General features: G+C 35.4%; 1 protein-coding gene across 4 annotated transcripts in view; it reads left to right on the plus strand.

Moving 5' to 3' along the window:
• Positions 1–1,366: 1,366 nt before the first annotated feature.
• The window catches only part of ESYT2 (extended synaptotagmin 2), a 107,433-nt gene continuing 84,610 nt past the window's right edge, over positions 1,367–24,189 (plus strand). The window contains exon 1 of one of the 4 annotated variants that reach the window (XM_051962819.1): positions 1,367–2,619. In XM_051962819.1, the coding sequence (XP_051818779.1) occupies positions 2,263–2,619 (357 nt within the window). In that variant the 5' untranslated portion in view covers positions 1,367–2,262. The remainder of the gene's footprint in view (positions 2,620–24,189) is intronic. The other 3 variants (XM_051962820.1, XM_051962821.1, XM_051962822.1) reach the window with 3 other exon arrangements.

Below are 24,189 nucleotides of genomic sequence, written 5' to 3' on the forward strand. Positions count from 1 at the left end.
GTAAGGCACATATTGTTTTGGGCATATTAATCAAATAAATATTATTGTTTGGGAAAGATGTGCATCAATAGGTTTGTTTTATAAATGAATGCATCATTCCTGAGACTCTCCAAACTAAAACTCCTTGCTTGGCCACTCTCTTTTTTACATTTTGTCTTCCAAATATTAAAATGTAGATTCCTCTAAGGGTAAAGTCTACCTTTTGTACTTTTGTCCACAGAATTTAGTAGAGTCTTGTATGTAGTAAGTGCTTGATATATATATTTTAAAAATCATTCAAAAGTTCACAGAAATCAAAGAGATAGACATTCATCCAACTTTTCATTTCTGAGATAAGGAAACTGAAGTGTTCAGGAAGGAACAAGCTGTCCAAAGCCACACATCCAATTAGCAAATTAATAGAACCTGGATTTGAACCCAGATTCTAAATTCAGTATTCTTTCCATGGTAGTAAGTTATTTTTTTCCTTATGTGTGATTTAGCTGATAAAATATGAGGTCAGATGCTGATCAGTGATGTGGGACTCTTCATGAACTCATCTGGAGTTTTCTTGGCAAAGAATTCTGGAATAGTTTGCCATTTCCTTCTGCAGCTCACTGGACAGATAAGGAAATAAAAAGACAAACAGGGCTAAGTGACTTACCCGGAGTTACCCAACTCTGAATCTGAGAACAGATTTGAATTTAGACGTCTCTAATTTCTTTAACCATTACTACCTAGTTGTCTCAGGATTTGCAAAAGCATTTTATAAATATTTCATTTCATGCTCTCACAACCACCCTGTGGATTTAAACATCATCATTATCCTCATTTTACAGCTGAGAAAATTAAGTGATATATAAAGTGATTAACCCAGGTTCACACTGATAATAAATGTTCAAAGAAGACTAGATCCCCCTAACTCTAAGCCCAGGGTACTATTCACATGAAAAGGGAATTACCTAAAACCTATTTTTTGTTAAATTTTCATAGTGCTTCACCTAGTAATCAAGAATCTCATAAAATAGGAAGAATTCATTGATATGATATAGTTTGAAATGACACGAAGTAGTTAAGACACTCATGTCTTAAAAGTCGATAGAAAGAATTCTTTTCATATAGAAAGAATTGTTTAACATCAAACAGAAGGCTATCCAAACGTCTAGTTCAGTTTTAAGCTATTAAAGCTTAAAGACTCTTGAGGACACTGAATTGAAGTCTGAACATTTAACTGCTAATGCTTTTGGTTTTAACCTGGGTAAAACAGAAAATATTGATTGAATTTACTGTAAATCTTGAAAACTCCCGAGAGTCATTTCAGCAATGCATTAGAGTTCCAAACTCTTTCTGAAATCTCACACACACACAGTCCCGCAATAGAAACGACTCCAATAAGCGAGGAACCAGAAAGTTTAACTTCAAACCCACAGAAAAACTTGATTTAACTCCGCAACACTAGCATCTTTACGCTCTCATGTAACATTCGGACTTCTTTCTCAACTCTCAATGCATAGCATTTCCGGGGGCTTTAGGAGAGTAGGAAGAGGCCTTGGGAGAGGACGTGCGAGGGCAAAACGCCAGGAAACTTCCCCACTTCAAGTTCTCGGTCACAGGGAAGATTAGGAACACTAGCGTTGTTCCAGGGGTGTCCCTAGGGCTGAAACCTAGACTATCCGTCTCCCTTCATTTTTCCCTTTCCCTCTTCCAGCTCAGCACCTAAGAGTCCAGCGTCAAATCAATATCGTGCACGCCTCCAGGGCGGAGACAACCCACAGAGGGTGCAGATAGGCAACCCCGCGCGGCAGGGCGCAGCCGCAGCAGCTGCAGCCGCACTCCGCAGGTGGCCCACGCCCTCCCCCGGGGCAGCCCCTGGGGGAGGGGCCACCTCCCCCTGGAGCCACAGCCTACGCCCCGGCCTCCAGCTCTGGCCATCAGTCTCCGCCCGCCAGCCAGACCGCAGCGGCGTGCTGGCGTCACGCGCCGTCTGGAAGGCGGAAGCGCGAGCGCGGGTGCGGCTGCGGTGGCGGCGCGAGCTGCGGCAGGATCCGTTCCCTCCCAGTGAGAGGCGCTTGGGGCACGGAGCAGGATGCGCCCGGCCCCAGCCCCAGCCCCAGCGCCAGCGCCAGCGCCGGGCTTCTAGCGCAGCCCGCTCCGCCTCGCCTCGCCTATCCTAGCCGGGGGCGGGGTGCCGGAGTGGGAGAGGGGGGCGGTCGTGGTGTCGATTCTCCCGCCGCTGCTGTCGCCTCCTCTGCCGCTGTCCTCGGTGAATCTTGGCGGGGCAAGATGAGCGGCGCCGGGGACAGGATTCCGGGAGGAGATGCCGTCCCTCAGGCCGCTGGGGACCCCGGGGCCACCGCCGCCAAGGGTCCCGGCGCGGAGCCCCCGCCCGCGATGTTGAGCGTGGACGTGCCGGGACTGTGCGCGCAGTTCGCCCGCAGCTTCGTATTGCTCTTCCCGGTATATGTGCTGGGCTACCTGGGACTGAGCTTCCTGTGGATCCTGCTGGGGCTGTTACTGCTCTTCTGGTGCCGGAGGAACAAGGGCCACAAGACCTCCCGTTTCTACCGGGCACTGGCCTTCCTGGAGAACGAGGAGCAGGCGGTGCGGCTCAGCATCTGCACCTCGGACCTGCCCGCCTGGGTGAGCCTTGTCCGCCTCCCGCGCCCCCAGACCCGCTTATGTAAGGGCTGGCCCCCGCCCTCCCTCAGCCCTGGAGCCGCTGCCCACCTTAGCAGCTGACCCAGCGCTGTCATCGAGTCCCATCCCTTATCAGGCGTTATCCAGGGTCAATTTCTCTGGAAAAAAGCGCCCTGTATTCTGAATTTGGGCTCCCTTTTCTTGAAAGAAAGAGCGCGCATATAGACAGAAGTGTTGGAGACCCAGATTACAGCGTGCATTAGTGTAGCCTGCCCCATCCCGAAGTGCCCCGCCGGAAAATCTTTTACATGATCCATAGCTTATCGGGCTCTGGTAGAAATGACCGCTCTTTGCTGTTTTCCCGAAAAGATGAGGAGTTTGCTTGTCGCCTTCTGAGCCAGACAGGATGCCCCTTTCTGTTTCATGTGAACCTTTCACACACAAGGCCTGGGGAATGATCATAGAACTGGAATGACTTCAACCTTCCTCCTCTTCTCTTTCTCTTTCTGTCTCTCTCCTCTCTCCTCTCTCTCTCTGTCTCTGTGTCTCTATCTCTGTCTGTCTGTCTGTCTCTCTCTCTTCCCCTCTTCCTCCCCCTCCCTCCCTCTCCATCCTTCTCCCTTTCTCCCTTTCTCCCTCTCTCCCTTTCACCTTCCTACCCCCTCCCCCCGATAATGTATTTCTTTTTGATCAGATACTGCCCTGTGAATTTTTTCTCTATCCTGCCCTGAGACGAATCTGATTCCACTGAATTCTAAAGCTAGTGTTGCCTGCAAGATCTGAGGGCAGAGTGACTGAAGTTTATACTTCAGCCCTTCATGAGTAACATTGTGACGCTTTGGTTTGTAAAATCTGCAATAGAATTTCCAACTTAGTTTAAACTTGAACCTAATGGGAAGTTTTTCAAAACGTGTGGGTGAATGAGGTAAAATTAATGTTGACTGGATTAATTTTTATTTTCAGCGGTTCCTTTCTGTGTTTATCTGATAGTTTTCACTTGTGCCTCCATGTAGGTCTTTCTCAAATACATAAAAGCAATAAAATTTTAAACTATGAATACAGTACAATTTTATTATAACATAAATATGTAAATTTGGATTTAAGTGGAAGATAATTTTTTTACAAAATGCCTAAAATTCAGTGAATTTTAGAAAGATCATTTGCCATTTGAGAAAAAAAAGGGAGTAGGATCATAAGGAGCTTTGTGAAGTAGGACAAGAAAGGAAGCAGTAGCAGAAAAATTTTGGGAAGATATTTGTGTATTTATTAGAGTATTTAATATGTAAATATAAAAAGATAGAAGTATGGATAAAGTGTTTTAAAAACGTTTTGATGTTAAAAAAAAAAAGTTTGATGACTAGGATTTGAATTGTGGAAAAGTTGGTGCCACAGTCACTGAAGAAGGAATGATATTTTGGAGATTCAGGAAAACTAATTTGTTTATATATCTGAAACAGGTAAGATTAGGAAAAAATAGAGAACAGGAAATTGGAATTATTAAGTTGGGAAGCAGCAGGAACACATGTACACTCAAAGTACAAAAAAAAAAATGAATTGTAAAAACTGAATCACGCTCAGGTTATGCCAAGCGAAATGATCAGAAAGAAGGGAAACTATAAACTCTTGTCTTGTACTTGTATACAAGTAATGGTAAGATTGGCAATGACTTCACATAGAGATATTAATTTAATAGTTTTTGAGTAACTAGCCAGCAGTAAAGATTTGGTTGCTATCTTGACTTAATGAGAATGTTTATATATAATTGTTTGAGTGTATTGCTGAGTTGAATGGCTAAAATGAAGCAAAACCAGGGAATTATGAAGTAAAGAGATCTTAGAGATCATCTAATTCAACCAGATACACTCTTATCCTGTAGAACAATTTCATATTCTCTTCAGAAATGTTCAGTTTTACTTGAAGTACTGGATATTGAATGATCCTTAGCTTCAAGTGTGTTATGTCGCTTGGTTTTGCATTACAATATACAGGAGACATTCTTGGGTATGTATTGTAGCTGTGGAGTCATAATGGAAGATTTGAACAAAAGGTTATTTAAAAGTTAAAACAAAATTGGATTGTTTCTTGCATATCAACATTTACTTAATAAAGCATTCTTAATATGCCTTTGGATCAAGAGATTTTCATAGCTTATCACTGCTTATAATTATGGGTATAAGGCTGAGGCATGGAAAACATGAGCTGTATTTCCTGACCATGAACTTTGGATTTGTAGACAGTGCTGGGAAATTTATCCTGTCCAAGCTATAATATGGAAGCTAATATCAAGAAATGGAAATAGACCAATTGTATAAGATGAATTATTTTGTAAACATATAAACTAATCTTTAAATGCTTAAAAAATGATAGACTCTCACTTAATGTGACAATGTTTAAATTTTTTACATATTTTGGTTTTTTAATGAAATTTAAAAAATATTTTTAAACCTGTTTTTTTTGGGATAGAGTAGTGGTGTCAAACTCAAATAGAAGTAGGCTACTAAATTATACTTAATGCCTAGAGGGCCTCTTATTGACTTAGAAAACCACTTATTAACGTTATGCAAGTTCTCTTTGTATCTTTATTTTGTAAAATATTTCCCAATTAGCTTTTCATCTGGTTTGGGTTGCAGTCCTGATTGTTGCCTGGCACAGTATACTTGACACCTCTGGCAAAAAGAACTCTTAAGTAAGGAAATTTCCTCTATCAATGCAAATAGGCAGGGACTTGTTCAGCAACATAAGATTCTTTGCAAGTTACCTGAAGCATTGAGAAATGGTGACATAAACCAGATTCTCTGCCAAGATAGGTCATTTACAGGATTTGAACCTAACTGTCCCGACTTCCTCTGTCTTTAGTGATTGAGACTTGGTGTAGGGTGGATATGATTTTGATGTTTTTTGGAATTTAATGCCATTATAACCTTGGAAAATTAAGGTACTTTGTTCAGTGGGTTCGGGAAGATAGAATTTTAAATAAGACAGCATTCAGGGTCTTTAATGATATTTAGAATTTAGTAAAGAGGGTACTTTATACAGAAAAATGAAACTGAAGTTTTTTGGAGTAGTGGATTTTGTATTACTAACACCTTTATCTATAGTTAAGATTCAGTTTTGTGGTTTTCATAGCTGAGAGGAACAATCCAGCCTATTCACCTCATTTTAAAAGCTATATAAAGGCTGAATCTAGCTTCCACAGTTTTTTCAGTCAGCAGTTTCTTAAATCATTTTGAGGTGGTAAATGTAATTCTCTGATACTTTAGATATGTTTTTTTAAATAGCTACAGCTTAGCAAGTATATTATTATTTTATACCATCTTGTTTATTAAATCCTTTTAATTTTCTTTTACAAAGAATTTGTGTTTTTTTATTTTAAACCTGAATATTAAGATCTATAGTACTAGCTGTGACTGCATATGGAGTCTTTGAAACTAAATGAACAAAAGTAAGAAGCAGTTACACTTTGGCCACATGTAAAAGGAAGAGTAAACATTTTTTTTTCCCCAGTGTGTGACTCATTGAGTTATACTTGACTAATCAGTTTTGGGAAGACACTATTAAGCCCAAAACAAAACAAAAAGCCGCACAAAAACAAAACAAAACAAAAAACAACAAAAAACAGCTAAAGTTCTAGTACTGTCCAGCTGTAATTGTAACTAATAATCAAATTTCTAGGTTAATGACTTTTTTGAATCTAAATTAACTCTGTATTAAAATTTCATTAATAGTTGAACACTTAAAATCCAGTTTACTATGTGCTTTAGGTAAAATAGTAACTGAATACCCATCATTTCTTAAACAAGGAAACCTTTATTATATGATTATAAATATACTACTGCTTTAAGTTGAAGAGTAATTAAATCACAATGGTGTGGTGTCTAAATACAGTTAGGTTAGCATAATACTATGTTATTTAGATTTATCAGGTCTCATATGTGACAGATTCCCAAATACTGGTCTATTTCAGTAAACATCATCCTCACTTGACTGCTTGAAGTATGTAGGACAGGGAGAGGTGACTGGAAAACTATAATATTTTCCACATAATAGTTCTGCCTTCATAGACTCCCAGATTTAAATCTGGAAGGGACTTCAAAGGCCAACCAGTTCAGTCCCCTCAGAAATTGAGGCTGAGAGAGATTAAGTGTCCTTGACTTTCTCACAAATACTTATTCCCAAATACACAATACCTTTCACTGGATCAAAACTGAGTTAGTAGGTACGTGGGGAGAGGGGAATTTGCAGAAACTTGCACTAATATTTCAATATTTCATTACTTAAAGGGACTGTAATCTTGTTGGTATAGGTGCTCCTGCCACTAAAGTATGTTACAGTTCTTGTAGATGGTTAGTCTTTGAGAATTGCTATGTCCCCCCCCAAAAAAAAAATCACCAGAAAGCAAACAGTTCTTGATTGTTCACATTTAGTCTGGTGTGAGCTCTTAATTTTCAGATCATTGTTAATTTTTGTCTCTTGAAACACTGATGATAGTATAATCATTAAATTCTAAAATCAGGTTATTCAAATATGAGCAGTTATTTGGGTGCTTTTAGGGTTCTAGTTAAAAGTTTTTAATACTGTTACTTGTAAATTCAATTTAAGTTTGCAGACAATTGCTTTATTAAAGATATTTTTGACAGATGATTAAGATGGAAAACTAATTGGATATGGATTGATACCTAAAGTTTTAATAAAACATTCCAGATGTTTTGAGAAATAGAAACTATAGAGACTGGAGTTGTGATTTATATTGGACAGGGAACTCTGAAGTAAGGAAACTACCACTACGGCATTGGCAGGTAAACCCCTTTCTAGAGTTTAGTCTTAGAGAATTGCCTAGGACATTGTAAAAAGTTAATTTGCCCAGAATCACACAGTTGGCATATATTAGAGATTGGGCTATTAACACCAAGCATATTGTGGTAAAGAATATACTTTGCACATCTGAACATTCTCTGACCTAGTTACAAATGTACAGACTTTCAGCAGAACCAGTGACACAAATATTGCATATTAAATCTTACTACTCACAACAGTGCATGCTATCTGTTTTCTAAGTCTTAGGATTATAGGAACCTTGAAAGAGATTTGGATTGTGAATTTTTGTATTTGTGTTCTATAAGGAGATATCAGTAACCAGGTGTTGTAGAAAATCAGGTTCAGGTCTTAAAAGCTGTTTGGATCTTTGATTACATAAAATACAAAGTAAAATAAATCTTTATTGAGGTATTAAGTCTCTGAACTAACATATCTAAAAGCATTATAGTATTTTGAATAACTCTGTATTTGCTAAGAAAACAGTACCCACTTTTTGATCTCTGTCCAGGAAAGTACTAAAATGAAATTGCACAGTCGTTTTTGAAATTACTAAGAATTAGAATCCCGAGGTATAAACAAATATATTTCTTTTATTCTTTGGAACAACTTCTTGACCTCAATGGCCCATTAAGAGGTTCAAGGGAAACCTTATATGATTGGATCAATAACATTATTTTTATCCAAGAACAATGTTATTTTTAAACTGAAAATAAGTTTTGTAATGGGAGCTGTTTGAATATACATATATATACACACACACAATTATATAATTACATATAAAATATAGAGACAGCTTGTACAGTGAATAGAGTGCTGAACCTGTAGTCAGGAAGAATTATCTTTTTGAATTCAAATATGGCCTTGGACACTTAGTAGCTCTGTGATCCTGGACAAGTCACTTCATTCTATTGCCCTAAGAAGAAGATGGCAAAGGACTCCAGTATTTTTCCCAAGAAAACACCAAATGGGATCATGAAGAGTTGGACATGATTGAAATGACTCAACAGCAAAAATATAAAATATAAATAAAATAATGTGTAAGTTATACATATATGTAATTGCATTATTAGACATGCATAATGTGTATAAAATGCAACAGCTCCTTTTATAAAACTAATTTCCAGTTTAAAAAGAACCACTGTGTATAATACTTTACTAGAATGGTTTCCATTATAACATTGCATGTTTTAATTTATAAAATCACATTTATACTATAAATATCATGTTTTGTCTTTAATTTCCTTTCTCTTTTTCACTTTTTTTTTAATAATTGAAGTTGCATTTTTCCCTTTCTCAGATTTGTTGCTATTTTGTCAGATGTAAAAATAAAAATGTTTGTTGGAAATTGAAAGATTTGTGAGGATCTCTGGCTTTGCTGCTTTCCTCCCAGGGTGACCTTGGACATATCTCTTAAGCTGTCTTGGCTTCAGTTTCTTTAGCTGTAAAATGAAGGGTCCAGACCAGATGACCTTTCAGCTTTGAAATCCTCTGATCTTGGATGTGATAAAATGAGTTGAACATAGATAGATTTAAGAAGTCTTATGACAGCATCTCAAACCATAATTTTAGCTCTCTCATTTCCTGGGGTTCTCAAGTTATTATAAAACTCTTATCAAAACTTATTAGCTGTTTGGAACATTTAGCTAAGTGGTGGAACAATTGTAAAAGCTAGCTAAGAGTAGTGTTTATTTTTAAATCATTAAAATACACAATATGTGTAGCCAGATCCCCTCTTATGTAAATAACCTTTGGAAGAATGGCATTCCCCTGTGCTGAGTCAGTCATTCCAACTTTTTCCCTCACCTTGTCATGCAAGATAGGAAACTTTTGTGCATTTCAGTTAATTTAAAAGCAGAGTAGAGATTTCTTGTCCAAATCAATAAACATTTATTAAACACCTATGTGCCAGGTATTTTTACAGATATCAAAATTAATTTGAGAAATAAGACTAAATTATAATTTTACATTAACTGAAAATAACTGGTCATATGACTAACATCAATATCATTTGGCTGTCCTTTCTCACAGCAATATGGTTTCCATAAAACATTGCTTTCAACAGAGATTTAACTTGGCCACTGCTTTTAAAAATGAATAAACACACTTAAATATTCTAAGTCTTTAAAAATTTGGAATCAGCATATGTATCTTAAAAGATATCTTAGGTCATTTGGGCATGGTGGGCAGCACCTGCAATTGAAAACCTGTCTCAGATACATAGTAGTTTGTAATCATTAGCAAGTCACATAACTTGGGAGAGCCTCCATTTTCTCATTGTTAAAAAATGATAATTCATGAGTTTCCTACATTGCTGGGTCATTTTGAGGGAAAATTTAAAGTTCATGTCTAAATGAATGAGTCCTAGTAGAGATGGTGACTTACCTTAAAAATAGCTGAGCTCTCTTTTCTTCAAGATGTACTCCTTACATCTTACTTACTTCAAGATGTTCTTTATTCCCACAGTTCTCAGGTTGTCATGCATTTCAAACTGTTCTCAAAATCATAATTTTAAATTGTTTGAGTTAGATGAACAAATATTTGGAGAAACTTGGAGGTTACAAACATTTAACAAATTATTCTTGTTCTTAAATCATAGATTTATGTCCCTTAAAAGTTAGCCCCCTCACTTTTCAGATCAGGAAACAAAGATGTGAAAGGATATGAAATTAAAGAATAGTAAGTGGCAGAACTTGGAATTTTCTACAGACTTATCTCTGATCCAGAATTATCTCCAATTCCATAAGTAGTGCTTTTTCCATTATAACATGCTGTTTTATTAGATAAGTTAAAATAAGGAGACAGGCATGGGACTTAAAGAATTATTTGAGAATTAAATAATACTGTGCAGTGTTCAACAGAATATGATTGTCATAACTATACACACATGTACATATATGTGTGTGTGTTGTGTGTATATATATATATTTAAAATAATAGTATTATGTGCTAGAAAAAACTAGGACAGTAGAGAAACTTTGTTTTAGGTATGTCTTACAAAAAACTCCAAATTTTAAACTTTAATTCATATTCTGTTTACACCTCTCAATTATTTTCATTATTTACATCTCAGGCATATCTCCGGCTAGTCTAGTTCTGCAAGAGCAAGGACCTTACCTAAATTTTCTACCCCAACTGGTTTCTAGCTTAACAGCTCTCTGCAATACAGTAAGTAGGTGTTTAGTGGTTGATTGAATTGTATTATATGAGAGCCATTCATTGATTACTTTAATAAAAGTAATTAGAATAATATTAATTACTTTTGTTATATTATAGGGTAAAAATTTAATTAAAAAATCATGGCTCTCCTTTTTAGATAATGTTAAATGAGTAAAGGAAAAGATTGAAAATTAATATATCTTCACTTGTAGATTTAGTTTAACTTATCTGAAACTATGTCATATTGGGTATATATGCCTGTATTTCTATCTGAATATTTTGAAATATTGGAGTTCCTTAGATATGGGGAATAATATAGTGACACATTCAGTAGTTAAAATTGACCCAGCTTATGTTTCATGCTGTTACACTTAAGTACCTCTAACATATTTGCTGTCTCTTGGTTGGATCAGCTCTTGTTACAGAGCATGTGTCAAATTGCCTGAACTGCTTACTTCTAATAGTACTAATTAGTTTCAACTTTTCTTCACTAGTCCTCTTTGGACATAATGTAGAAATTACATTATTAATTATATAAAGAGCTCTTTTCTAAGCCTTTTCTCATTTTTCCTCACCACCAGAAAGAATCCCAAAATGTTCTGCCTTTTAAATTTCGTGGGTTGTAAGTTTGTTTTACAGAATCCTCTTTCTTCATATTAATTCAATGAAGTAAGAAGGGAAAGTATTATTCCCTTTTTACAGACAAAGCAATAAGTATTTATTGTGTCTGCTTTATGCCATGTATTGTGCCAAGCACTGGAAATTCAAACAAAAATGAAATAACTTTTTTCAAAGAGTTTACATTTAATTACATATTTGGAAACTGAGGCAGGAAGAGGACTAAGAGATTCGCCCAGAATTAATGTGTTAGATCTGGGAGTGGAACCCACGTTTCAGTCATCCATTTGGTGCTCTCTCTACTGTAGCATATTCTCTCCCCTTAGATCAAAGTTTCTTAAACTATGTATGTGGAAGTCATGAAGTTATGATTTATTATCAGTAAATGTTTGATTTGTATTCCTATTTTATATATCTGTATACTCTGTGGTTGGGTAAAAAAGTGGCAAATGGAAAAAGTTTAAGAAGCCCTGCCCTAGGTAACTAGAGATTACAATGAAGTGTGAAAAGTTGCCTTTGATTTATATAAAGTGTATTTTGAATCTTAAAAACAAAAGACTGCCTGAATATTAACTTAGGGAATCTATTTGGATTCTGTTTTGTTTCTTGTTTGGATAGCTTGGCTAAAATTCTGTCTTCTTTGAGATTAATTTTAACTTGTTTAAATGCCAGGTTGAAAAATATTTTGGGGATTCAAATTTTGTTGCAAAGGAAACCTTAAGGGAAAAGGGTGTGGTTAGCATCATGTGGTAAAGGTTATTTTTTTTCCTATCCTCTTTGTGTTAGACTTAATTTTTCAAGGAGGGAAAATCCAATAGCAGTATATTTTACTGTTAGCATTTCTTTTACCCCATCTTAGCCAGTCTAATATATGATGACTCTAAATAAGTGTATATGTGGGGATTCAGGCTAGCTCTAGAGATGTTTTTAACCTGTCTTTAACACCAAGACTAACTGATAGCCAGATACTGTGGGAGTTACAAAAGCTCTTGAAAAGTTGTCTTGAATATGCAATCAGTTAGAACACCTAGAAACTAGCTGCTTTAATGTGCAATTCATTCTCTTCCTCCTATGGAGTTTTCAGATCCCAATAATTAGCAATACGTTTGCCTTGCTCATATTATCTGTATCTATGTGTAAATGTCTTCACCTTATAAAATAACAAGTTTTTCCTCAGTGGGGCTTCTTTTACTTTTTATTCCTGTCATCTAGTGCAATGTCTTGCAAAGTAAATGTTTTGTTTAATGAATGCACAAATTCCAGAGAAATACTAGGAACTGTATAGCCAAATGCTAGGTTGTTTGATATTATCTGAAAAATAACATTAAGAGTTACTCATAATGTCATATGATATCAGGTATGCCTAAATCATTGTAACCTGGAATAGCTGAAAAGACATGGGTCTTAAACTGTCTTGAAAACTTAAGATTTGGCATGAAAGAAAGGAGGAGTCTATCAGAATATTTTAAATGGAAGAATAGCTTAAAGTTAAAATGTTCATAATCAGCTTTGAGGGTCCCCAGTTGTCTCTGTCGAATAGGTAAGCCTAGGTAATTGAGAAAAGTCTTTTGGGGATGGGTGGAGAAGAGTTTGTTTTGTGGTAGTGAAGATGATGGATTCATATTAGGGAATATGTAGGAGATATTTTATGGGGGAAGAGTCAGACAATAGAAAAGTTTAATTTTCAGTCTAAAGAAATTTGGGCTTGATCTATTAGATCAAGTTTTCTTTAATAGAGGAGTAACCGGGGGCAGCTAGATGGTACAGTGAATAGAGCACCAGCCCTGAAGTCATGAAGACCTGAGTTCAAATGTGGCCTCAGACACTTAACGGTTTCTAGCTGTGTGACCCTGGGCAAGTCACTTAACCTCAATGGCCTCAGCCAAAAAAAAGGGGGGGGGGAAGGGAGTAATTGAATGAAAATTTTGTTTTTAGAAAGATGCTGGGCAGCAGTTTTCAGAATGGATTTAGATAGCATAGAGACAAATGTTAAGAAAATCAGATGAAAGAGTTTTAACTTGCAGTAGTAAGGGCCTGCATAAGAATTACAGGAATGGGAAGGGAGAGAAATGAACCAATTTAACAGATTTTACAAAGGAGCCGCTAATAGTTTTTTTTGTTAGAAATTATATGTAGAAAGTATGGGAGCCAAGCTAGAGAAAAGACAATTTAAGTGGAGAAGAGTTCAGACTCAAAGAATAATTCATGGATTGGATAGCTAATAATTATCATAATCAGTCATAATAGTGATAATAATTACAAATAGAGATGATTCTTGTTTAGTGCTTTAAGTGTAAAACATTTTGTAGATATGTAATTTGATCCACTCAATAACTTCTGACTAGTCCATACTATAATATTTTACATATGAGACTTTGAGAAGTTTGCCTAAGGACATACAATTAGTGAGTTTTTATAGAGCTTTAAATATCAGGCACAGAGTTTGTATTCTAGAGGCTCTAGGGAGCCACTGAAGATTTTTGAATAGGGAGGGAGTAACTTTCACCTCTTCTTTGGAAGATTATCTTATCAGTTTTGTGGATGATTATCAGCACCAATTTTTCCTCTGCTTTCCTTTTGGTTTGTAGCCTTTTCAAGTTAAATTATTGGTGGTAGCTGATTTTTGACCACATTGTAAAAGAACATTAAGCTAAAAAACATGAGAATAAGCATATAGCCCTGTTTCACTCCACTGATGACTAGGAAAGCTTGAAAGCATTGTCCTCCATCCAGAACCTGTGCAAGGATGCCATTATGAAATTGCTCTGTAATACGGATGAAATTCTCAGGTCAACCACATTTTCCAGGGTTTTCTACAAGCCTTCTTGACCAATAATATTATAGGCTTTGGTCATGTCAACAAATGTTGTACATATTTCCATTCTACTGTTGACATTTCTCCTTGTTGGACAGCAAATGGTATGTTTACTGTTTTTGCCCTTTGTGAAACAACATTGGCTCTGGGATAGACCATTTTCCAGGTGAAGGATCATTTTATTAAAGAGGATTCTGGCAAGAATCTTATCAGCAATGATTAAAAAAGAGACTATCTGTGATTGTCTCAGGACAACCCATTTCCTTTTCTTTTGCTGAGATGTAAAGGCATCCTTGATCTCCTGAGAGAGAATCTCTTGCCATCTGGAAGATTTCAGTCAGCTTCTGGGCCATATAGATCTATGTTGGGATGGAATCAGGATCAGATATTTTGCCACACAAGAAGAATATGATAGCATTCAGTTCTTCAGTTAAAACCTTACTCCCTCATCACCTATTTTTGTGACACAGTGACACTGACTGACCTTCCTGCTTTTCCTCCCACACTATGTATACTCCATCTCTCAATTCTGAGCATTTTCATTGACTGTGCTACATGCCTAGATTACTTTTTTCCCTCATATCTGCCTTCTAACTTTCTTAGCTTCCTTTAAGACTTGGCTAAATTTTCACTTTCTGAATGAAGCTGTCTTCCTTAATCTCCTTGATTAAGTGCAGTCTCCCTGAGAGTACTGCCTAATTTATCCTGTATGTACCTTGTTTTACATAGTTGTTGCATGTTACAGTCTCTGCATGTTACAGTCTCTCCCATTAGACTACAAACTCCTTGAGAGCATAGATTATTTTTTTGCCTTTTTTTGGGGGGGGGTATCTTTAGTGTTTTAGTGCCTCACACATAGTAGGTTCTTAATAAATGCTAATTGACTGCTAGAGGTAGAAATCTGGGTGACTGGAAGAGTAATAGTATTCTTGGCAGAAATAGGGATTTTTGAATGAAGTGTCATTTAATGGGGAAGAATGAGTTCTACTTTAGATTACAAAAATTGTATTTGTAGTGGGTAGGAATATGTAAAATACTACCTCTCTTTTAAGAAAGATTGTGAAGTTTAAGCACTAACTCCAATTTGGCTGAAGGAAGTAGGGTCTACGCAGAGTAGAATAACAGGTAATTGTTTTAATTTTTAAACAGAACAAAAATCGTTTATCAAATGTAGGAAAGTTTGTGGAATTTCCTTTCAAAATAATAGTGTTTATGGTGAAGCCTTGAAGGAAGTAAAAGAGACGATAATGGCTAAAATGGAGGAAGAGCAGACAAGCAGCAGCTAGTCTGTTTATGGAGAGAGTGGCACCCAAGATATTTAAGTGGTAAAAGTCCTTGAACAAAGAACTAGAAGGAAGGAAGATGGGGATGAACATTTGGGGAAGGAAGAATGAACAGAAATGAGAGTTCCAGAGCATTGGTGTTAGGGATAGACTGGAAGGAGAATAGATAAGAAAAAAGGGAACCTTTGAAGGATCTGTATTACAAGCTGAAGCTGAGAGAAGCAAAATGCGAAATAAAAACAAGAGTCCCCTACACAGAATGATTGTAAACCAAATGTTGAGACCTGAATTAAAGGCTGGTAGACTAAAGATTTTCAACAGGCACTTAACTTCATACATTTAGTACTTTAAAATCTGAGTCTGGCAGCAGAAAGTGTCTTAGATAAGTTCCCTGAACAAAATGAAAGTAACTTGTGAGAGCTTCATCCTACACAGTTTGCACCTTAAAATTTTCATTATAATACATTTCTTACCTTCTTTTTAGGTGGTTCTGCCACTGGACCACATTTTATGCATCAAAGTATTGATGAATATCTTGAGTATGTCATTTTATGACAATTGTTCCTACTAACTAGTTATGCCCCCACTCGAAGGGGGAATTCTTGTAATGTGAAACAAAACAAAACTGACCAGACCAAGATGCAGACAATATCTTAAGATGTTGTTTAAGTACATTGTCAGCATGTTGTTGAACACTATAATGGATGTTGGGAATGTTTATTGGTGGAAACCAATGAGAAGTACATTTTTTGCAGTTGTTTGATATGTGAGTAACCAGGTCAAGTGCTTATAGTGCTGTTTCTTAGAAAGGATGCTTTTACTTGCTTTTGATGCTAACCACTTCCTGAAAGTTTCTTATTTTAATATTCTTCCTCAGAAGTGAAATTATGTACTATGAATCAGTCACCCTGAAGAAGTTTAAAGGTTCATTCTTTCTTTTCCCTTCATTTTTTTCCTTCCTCATACTTAGGTTATATAATATAATTTAACCTAAATTATACTACACAAATACAAAGGATTGGTCCCACACAACCTTTTTAGATTGAGAATAGTTGAAAATATTATTGTTTCTTGTAAAAAGAAGATATTGTTATCGACACAGGAAGGGAGGTGTCTTGACAGTTTTAGTTAACATGGTCTGGTCCTAGAATTAGTTATCCTAGAATTCCAGTAATTGTTTCACTAATGATGTAACTTTTTAACATGTCAGTTTAGTTTTACAGATAGTTTATTAACTTATGGTGAATAAAATCATCCTCTGAATAAGTAGTATGGAAAGAAATAAGCTCTTATTAAGCTTTTAGCATTTACTAGGCATTCTGCTTAATTATTTACAAATGTTGTCTCATTTGATATTATGCAAATAATAACAATAGTTACAACTACATTTATGTAGTTCTTATTATAGGCCAGTCACTATGTTGAGTGCTTTGCAATCATTATCTCACTTCATTGCATAAGAACCTGGGAGATAGGTAAAAAAATTATTATCCCTATTTTACAGATGAGGCAAACAGAGATTAAGTGACTTTCCTAGTTACATAGCTAGTGTTTGAGGCTGAATTTGAACTTGGGTATTACCGACTTCAGACTCACTGTTCTATCTTCTGGGCCACTTAGTAGCCTCTACTATTGGACTGAATTATTTTTAATTATGAATTCCTTACCTGGGATGTCAGGTTGAGAAAAAAATTTCAATATCATGTTAATTTTATTTTACAGAAAAAGAATTAAAGGTAGAAAAATGGATTTAAAAGTTAAATCCCTATACCAAAAGCATTTGGTGCTTAGCCTTATAAAAGGTATGTAGGTTATCATTCCTTTAGATCTTGACACTAAATGTAAGAGAAAAAATAGCAAGAGATTATTGACCAATTTTTCTCAGAAATTTTCCACTGTGTCTGAGAATGGGAAGTAGAATTCAGTCTTCCTTTCTCCTTTTTTCTTACTTGCTTTTTAGAGTACTATCAACAATTGATTTATTTGTACTAGCATGTGTTGCTTTATTACAATCATCAGAATTATTTCACTAAGCAGTATGCTGCTGGTATCTGGGTGATGTAGGTAACCTCATTTTCCCATTGGCTTCAGGATATGATTTGTAACACATTTTAATTTACTTAATAATGGAAATGAGATTTTTTCCCATCTTGATGAAGTATTGATGTTTTATTATAATGTACTTAAAAGATCAAATGTTCTAGTTTAACTAAATTTGGTATACTAATAAAGATGTTGAGGTATACTTTAAATTTGGTTTCCTTTTAAAACAAAAAGCTGACTGAATTTTCAGTTTATATTTTCTATTTGTAAATTCTCAATGAAATGCATCATAAGGAATGAATAACTTATTTCCCTTTCTAGCTGAAAACTAAAAGGACATATTACTTATCAATATTTTGTTAAATTCGAATTGTTTATTAAGTATCTATGATATACAAAACGGGCACCTTGGTGGCCTTCTGTTCCTAGGCATCATATATAGGTGTTTTACTTTCTTTGGACAATGATGGTCTTAGCTCAAGAAATTTTCACGCTTTAACCTCTCTTGCAGCAGGGACTAAAGGTGTGCAACACCATTCCTGCAAAATCTTTTCCTTAACCCACCTTCCTCTCTCCCCCCCCCCCCCCAATATGTCAAGATAAAAAGAATTCTGAATTTGAAATCAAAAGACTTATGTTCAAAGCCTGGAGTCAATATTTGTCACTTGTGCGGCTTTTAAAAATTACTTTTCCTCTTTGGGTCTCAATTTCCCTGTCTGTAAAATGAAATGGTTGGCTTAGATGATTTCTAAAGACTTTTCTAGTTTAAATTTATGATTCTATGATCCTGATCCATAATGGCATAAGCAGTGAAGAAAATATTTATATGGCATTTTTAAAGTTGCAAAATGTTTTACTTATATTATCTCATTTGATAATAAGAATTGATTGTATGTAGAGTATTACATTTTTAAAGTTTTTTTTAACCAAATTAACATTTTTTAGTTATTTTACCTGACTTAAGTATAGAACTCATACTTTCTTAAGTGTATCAGCCATATAGTAATTTAATATTTTATTGGAAAGAAATAAGGAATAATAATAAATCACTTAGCCTAAGATCTTAGACAAAGAATTAGTAAATAAAAGGCATTACTATCATTAAAATCACTAGAACAAAGCTTTTCTCTCTTGGATTTTTAAATTACATAAAACTATTCTTGCCAGCAACATGCTTTTTTTTCCTCAAAAACTTATTCCCAAACTTATTTGTATATACATTAAGCTTGTCAGAATGGTAGGAATGCTATACAGAAACTGAGTCCAAATTACCCTTTTGGTGTAGAATTCACATGGTTTTCTTTTTTATCTTTTTAGAAATTTTTTCTAGTTTTTTAAATGGAGAGGAGATGGTGTAGAAAGGTGAGAATACTTACTGTTCTTGGTCTTAAGCCTAAGATCTTTGGAGACATTAAGAAGAAATGAAAAGTTGTCTACAGAGGAGCTTTCTTTTTGCCTTGTCCCAGCCCTTCAAAAAAGCAGGGGAAAGAAGCTGCATGACCCTTGTTTCTAAAAGTCTTTCCATCAGGATTCTTGATCTGTACAGAATATGAGAGATTGAACTGTTGAAGAAAATTTCTGTATCGTGTCCCTCCCTTCTTTCCTCTCTTCCTCCCTCCCTCTCTCCCTTTTTCCCTTCCTTCCTTCCTTCCTTCCTTCTGCTCAGTAGCTTAAAAATGGTATTAATAAGGTCAAGATAAGCCATTTTCTTTTCTTTTTATGGCAGTGATTTATAAGATGAACCCTGTCTTTCTCCTGTGTAGCATTGAAGTGTCACACATGGCAACATAATTCTTTTACTATTCTTAGAAAAACAACTAAAAGCATGTATCTTCTCTGACAAATTAGCTATCATTTTACACTAGTAATAATACAGTAAAAGACTGAACTTGTCTCCAGTTTTTTATTCATAGTTGTGACCATTCTTATGTCTTATTACATTTATGCAGCAGCTTTTTAGATGGCCTCACTCTGACTTTTCCCTTTCATTATGTCTCATATAACAATTGCTAGGTAAATCTTCCTAAAATGGCCTTTTTGTCCTATTTTAACTTCTGCTTTAGGTCTGTCCTGGTGCATATTTGGCCTCTCATATCAAGTCCAAGTTCCTTGGCATAATCTTTTTCTACTGATCTTTTCTCCCTTGAACTAATCGTCTTCATCATCTAGGACATAGGTGCTTTTACTTTTCTATTTGAAGCTATATAACAGGGGGATTGGGGATGGTAAGCATGGAGTCACTGGAAGAAATTTATTTTCTCCTAGTGCCAAGGCAGTGAAGGAAACAGAAGGGATAGGGATGCATAGTGATTAAAAACTATTTTAAGACATAGATTTTAGGGCCTCATGAAGACATCTAAGTCAAATATATAAGAATATACGTCATTCCACAATTCATAAATGGTCAACATTTGTCAACAAACAATTTTTCAGATGAAGAAATTAAAGCCATCTATTGTCATATGAAAATGTTTTGATTCATTATCAGAGAAACACAAATTAAAACAACTCTGAGGCACCATTTCCCATCTAAGTTAATTGGCTAAGATGACAGGAAAAAATAATCATGAATGTTAAAGAGAATGTGTGAAAATTGGATCACTAATGCATTGTGAGAATCATGAATGGATCTATTCATTCTGTAAAGCAATTTAGAATTGTGCTCAAAGGGCTATAACACTGCATATATTTTGATCCAGTAGTGTCATTAAGGTCTGTATCCCAAAGAGATCATAAAAGAGGAGGAAGGACTCACAAGTATAAAATGTTTACGGCAGCCCTTTTTGTAATGGCAAGTAATTGGAAATGGAGTGGAAGCCCATCAATTGGGGAATGGCTGAGTAAGTTATGGTATGTGAATGCAATGGAATATTGTTCTATAAAAAATCCAAGCTTATTTGAGTAGAGCTGCAGGGACAGCTAGATTGTGCAGTGGATAGAGCCTAAGTCCTGAAGTCAGAAGGACCCGAGCTCAAATATGGCATCAACACTTAACAATTCTTAGCTATGTGATCCGAGCAGATCACTTAACTTCAATTGACCCGTCAAAAAAATTTAAAAAAAAAGAAAAAAAGAAAGAAAGAAAAACTAGAAAGACTTGAATGAACTCATGCTGAGTAAAATGAGCAGAACTAGGAAAACCTTGTACACAGTAACAGCAAGATTATGTGATGATCAACATGATAGACTTTAGCTCTCTTCAGAATACATTAATCTAAAATAATTCCAATGGAAATGGGATAGAAAATGCTATCTGCATAAAGAGAACTATGAAGACTCATTGAGGATAGAAACATATTATTTTCTTTTTGTTTGCTTTTCCTTTTTCGTGGTTTTTCCCTTTTGTTCTGATTTTTCTTTCACAACATAATTAATATGGAAATATGTTTAAAATAATTGTATATATGTAACCCATATAAGATTTCTTGCCATGGGAAAGGAGGAGGTCAGGACGGGAGGAAGAAAAATCTTTTGAACTCAATCTTACAAAAATGAAAGCTGAAAAAAATTGTAATTGGAAAAATAAAGTATTATTGGGGAAAAGGCTTTAGGCTTAGTGGAAATTAGACACAAATAAAAGACAATGGAATGCATTGCAATTAGAAATGTGAAGAAAACTTTAATTACTACTCTGTACTGTTGTGATACATGAATCCCAGAATTTGGAACCCTTCATAGAATGATCATTTTCATTGCTGGTGGCTTAACTTTTAAAGGTTATAAGAATGTGACTTTGCCCAGGAACCCTGGGCTTTAGTTAGGCAGGTCTCTACTGTTTCCAATATTCAATTATTCCTTGTTTGAATTGCCTCTCAATTGATATTGTGAACTGTCTGAGAACAAGGACTATATATAGCGCATTCATTTATTCAGCAGACTCTATGCTAATCTTGGTAATGATGTAGTTTAGGTATTTTTCTTTGAGCTTATAATTTAATGATATAATTATTTTGAGTCAGATGGGCACTTATATTTTCAAAAGGTACAATTTTGATTCAGTGATAAGTGAATGGATTTATATTAGCCTTCTAGGATCCCATAGTTACTTAGAAATGCTTTGTTTAAAACAGTAAAGTGTTGAAGCCAACTATTGTTTAAGGATTGGGAATGTTCATTCTTCTTGTCGGGAGAGCTGTGTAATTTCTCTCTTTTTCCCCCTAAGGCAATTGGGGTTAAGTGACTTGCCTGGGGTCACACAGCTAGAAAGTGTTAAGTGTCTGAGGTCAAATTTGAACTCAGGTGCTCCTAACTTCAGGGCTGATTCTTTATTCCACTGCACCACCTAGCTGCTCCAGTATAATTTCTTTAAATACAGAATTAGTTTTTTTTGGTTTGTTTTTTTGCTACTGAGAAATACAGGACTACTATTTGAGTAACAGCTCATTTTTCAATAAGATATGTTCACTGTGTTAATTGTCAGAATTATTCATATCTTATAAAACCAAACACAATCCATATTCTGTATGTATAAATTTGCTAAAACTTTTCCAAGTCTTTGACTTTCAAAATTTTATTTTTATATTGACATCACTTAAAGTATGATGCCTATGATCCTGACTAAGTAAGAAACTATATAAAAGAATTTTTGTTCTTTTTCTTGTACAGCATTTCCTAGGAGCAGTCTCTGAGGCTGCCATCCATTGCATCTACTTGAAACAGTCACTTGAAGAGTTGATTCTGGTTACTGCTTTGCCTTTCAATTTGCATTTCAATGATTTTTTGGTCCTATATTAAAGATTCTGGATAACAGACCAGAGAGGGCATGCAAATTTAGTAATGGGTTTGTAATGTGCCATTTGTCTGCTTGTGTTAGAAGAGTGCTATATATTAACTGGATATAAGTCCAAAAGTGAGAATATGAATTTATATTATCTTTATATAAATTGAATATTATTATAGTTAGTAAGTTGTGATCCTTTCATAACCAAAGGGTATAGTCATGCATTTTATACAGATTGGCTGGTTAATTTGTAGCAACGATAGACTAGTGTCTTTACAGAAGCTCTACTTAACTAAAAAATTAAGAAAACAAATTGAATCTAAAAATTTTACTTTTTCATTTTAATGTCTAAAGGATTTTGCAGGGTTTTGGTAATGTTTGTTATACAGAAAGACAGCCATTTCTTTATAAACACTGATAGCAAAGTTGTTTAGATTTCAAGATCTTTTTTTAAAATATATTTTTATTTTCAAAATACATGCAAAGATTGTTTTCAACATTCACCTTGCAAAACCTTGTGTTCTAAATTTTTCTCCTCCTCACCTCCCTCCCTTAGACAGCAAACAATCCAATATAGGTTGCACATGTGCAGTTCTTCCTAACATTTCCACATTTGTGATGCTGTACAAGAAAAATCAAGATCAAAAAGGAAAAAACAATGAGAAAGGGGGGGAAAAAAGCAAGCAAACAACAACAAAAAAGATGAAAATACTATGTTGTGATCCATATTCAGTCCCCACAGTCCTCTATCTGGGTGCAGATGGTTCTTTCCATCACAAATCTATTGGAATTGACCTGTGGTGTTACTCAAAGTTGAACGAACAGTGTATTAGTGAGTCTTGCTCAATAAGGTTCCTATTTAAAAGCATCTGTATTATTGGCTAGTTTCTATTACACTAATGATTTCTAACATTATCATTTGGCCCATTCATAAAAGTAAAAGGATTATTCTTAATTGTGCATAATATCACCAGATCTTTTGTCTAAAATTCTGAAGAGGTGATAGAAGTGATAGGATTTAATTGAGTGGTTTCCTCTTACCTGAGGGAAGCAGCATGATGCAGTAAAAAGTGTTTCCTTTGGAGTGGCTTGTGGCTTTACTCTTTTTTTTTTAATATTTTATTTTATTTTATTTTATAATAACTTTATATTGACAGAATCCATGCCAGGGTAATTTTTTTTTTTACAACATTATCCCTTGCACTTGCTTCTGTTCCGATTTTTCCCCTCCCACCCTCCACCCCCTCCCCTAGATGGCAAGCAGTCCTATATATGTTAGATATATATTGCAGTATATCCTAGATACAATATATGTTTGCAGAACCGAACAGTTCTCTTGTTGCACAGGGAGAATTGGATTCAGAAGGTAAAAATAACCCGGGAAGAAAAACAAAAATGCAAATAGTTCACATTCGTTTCCCAGTGTTCTTTCTTTGGGGTAGCTGCTTCTGTCCATCTTTGATCAATTAAAGCTCTCTTTATCGAAGAGATCCACTTCCATCAGAATACATCCTCAAACAGTATTGTTATTAAGGTATATAGTGATCTCCTGGTTCTGCTCATTTCACTTAGCATCAGTTCATGTAAGTCTCACCAGTCTTCTCTGTATTCATCCTGCTGGTCATTCCTTACAGAACAATAATATTCCATAACATTCATATACCACAATTTACCCAGCCATTCTCCAATTGATGGGCATCCATTCAATTTCCAGTTTCTAGCCACTACAAACAGGGCTGCCACAAACATTTTGGCACATACAGGTCCTTTTCCCTTCTTTAGTATTTCTTTGGGATATAAGCTCAGCAATAGCACTGTTGGATCAAAGGGTATGCACAGTTTGATAACTTTTTGGGTAGCTTTACTCTTGAGCACCTGTGTGACCTTGAGCAAGTTGCTTAATTTCTTGGAGCCTCAGATTACTAAATGTCAAAAAATACCGATGTGATACTAGATGATGGTTATAGCCTTTCCAGCTGTAAGTTTATGGGGGGGGGGGAAAACTTTTTTTATTCTTCTTCACCTCCCTTATGTTTCATGGCACTGTCTTGTTTGTAGTTGGTACTTAAAACAAGAATATTAGAATAAATATAAGTGAATGAATGAACCTAAAGATTATTCAA

Source organism: Antechinus flavipes, chromosome 5 (assembly GCF_016432865.1).
Source record: "Antechinus flavipes isolate AdamAnt ecotype Samford, QLD, Australia chromosome 5, AdamAnt_v2, whole genome shotgun sequence".
NCBI classification, from domain to species: Eukaryota; Metazoa; Chordata; class Mammalia; order Dasyuromorphia; family Dasyuridae; genus Antechinus; species Antechinus flavipes.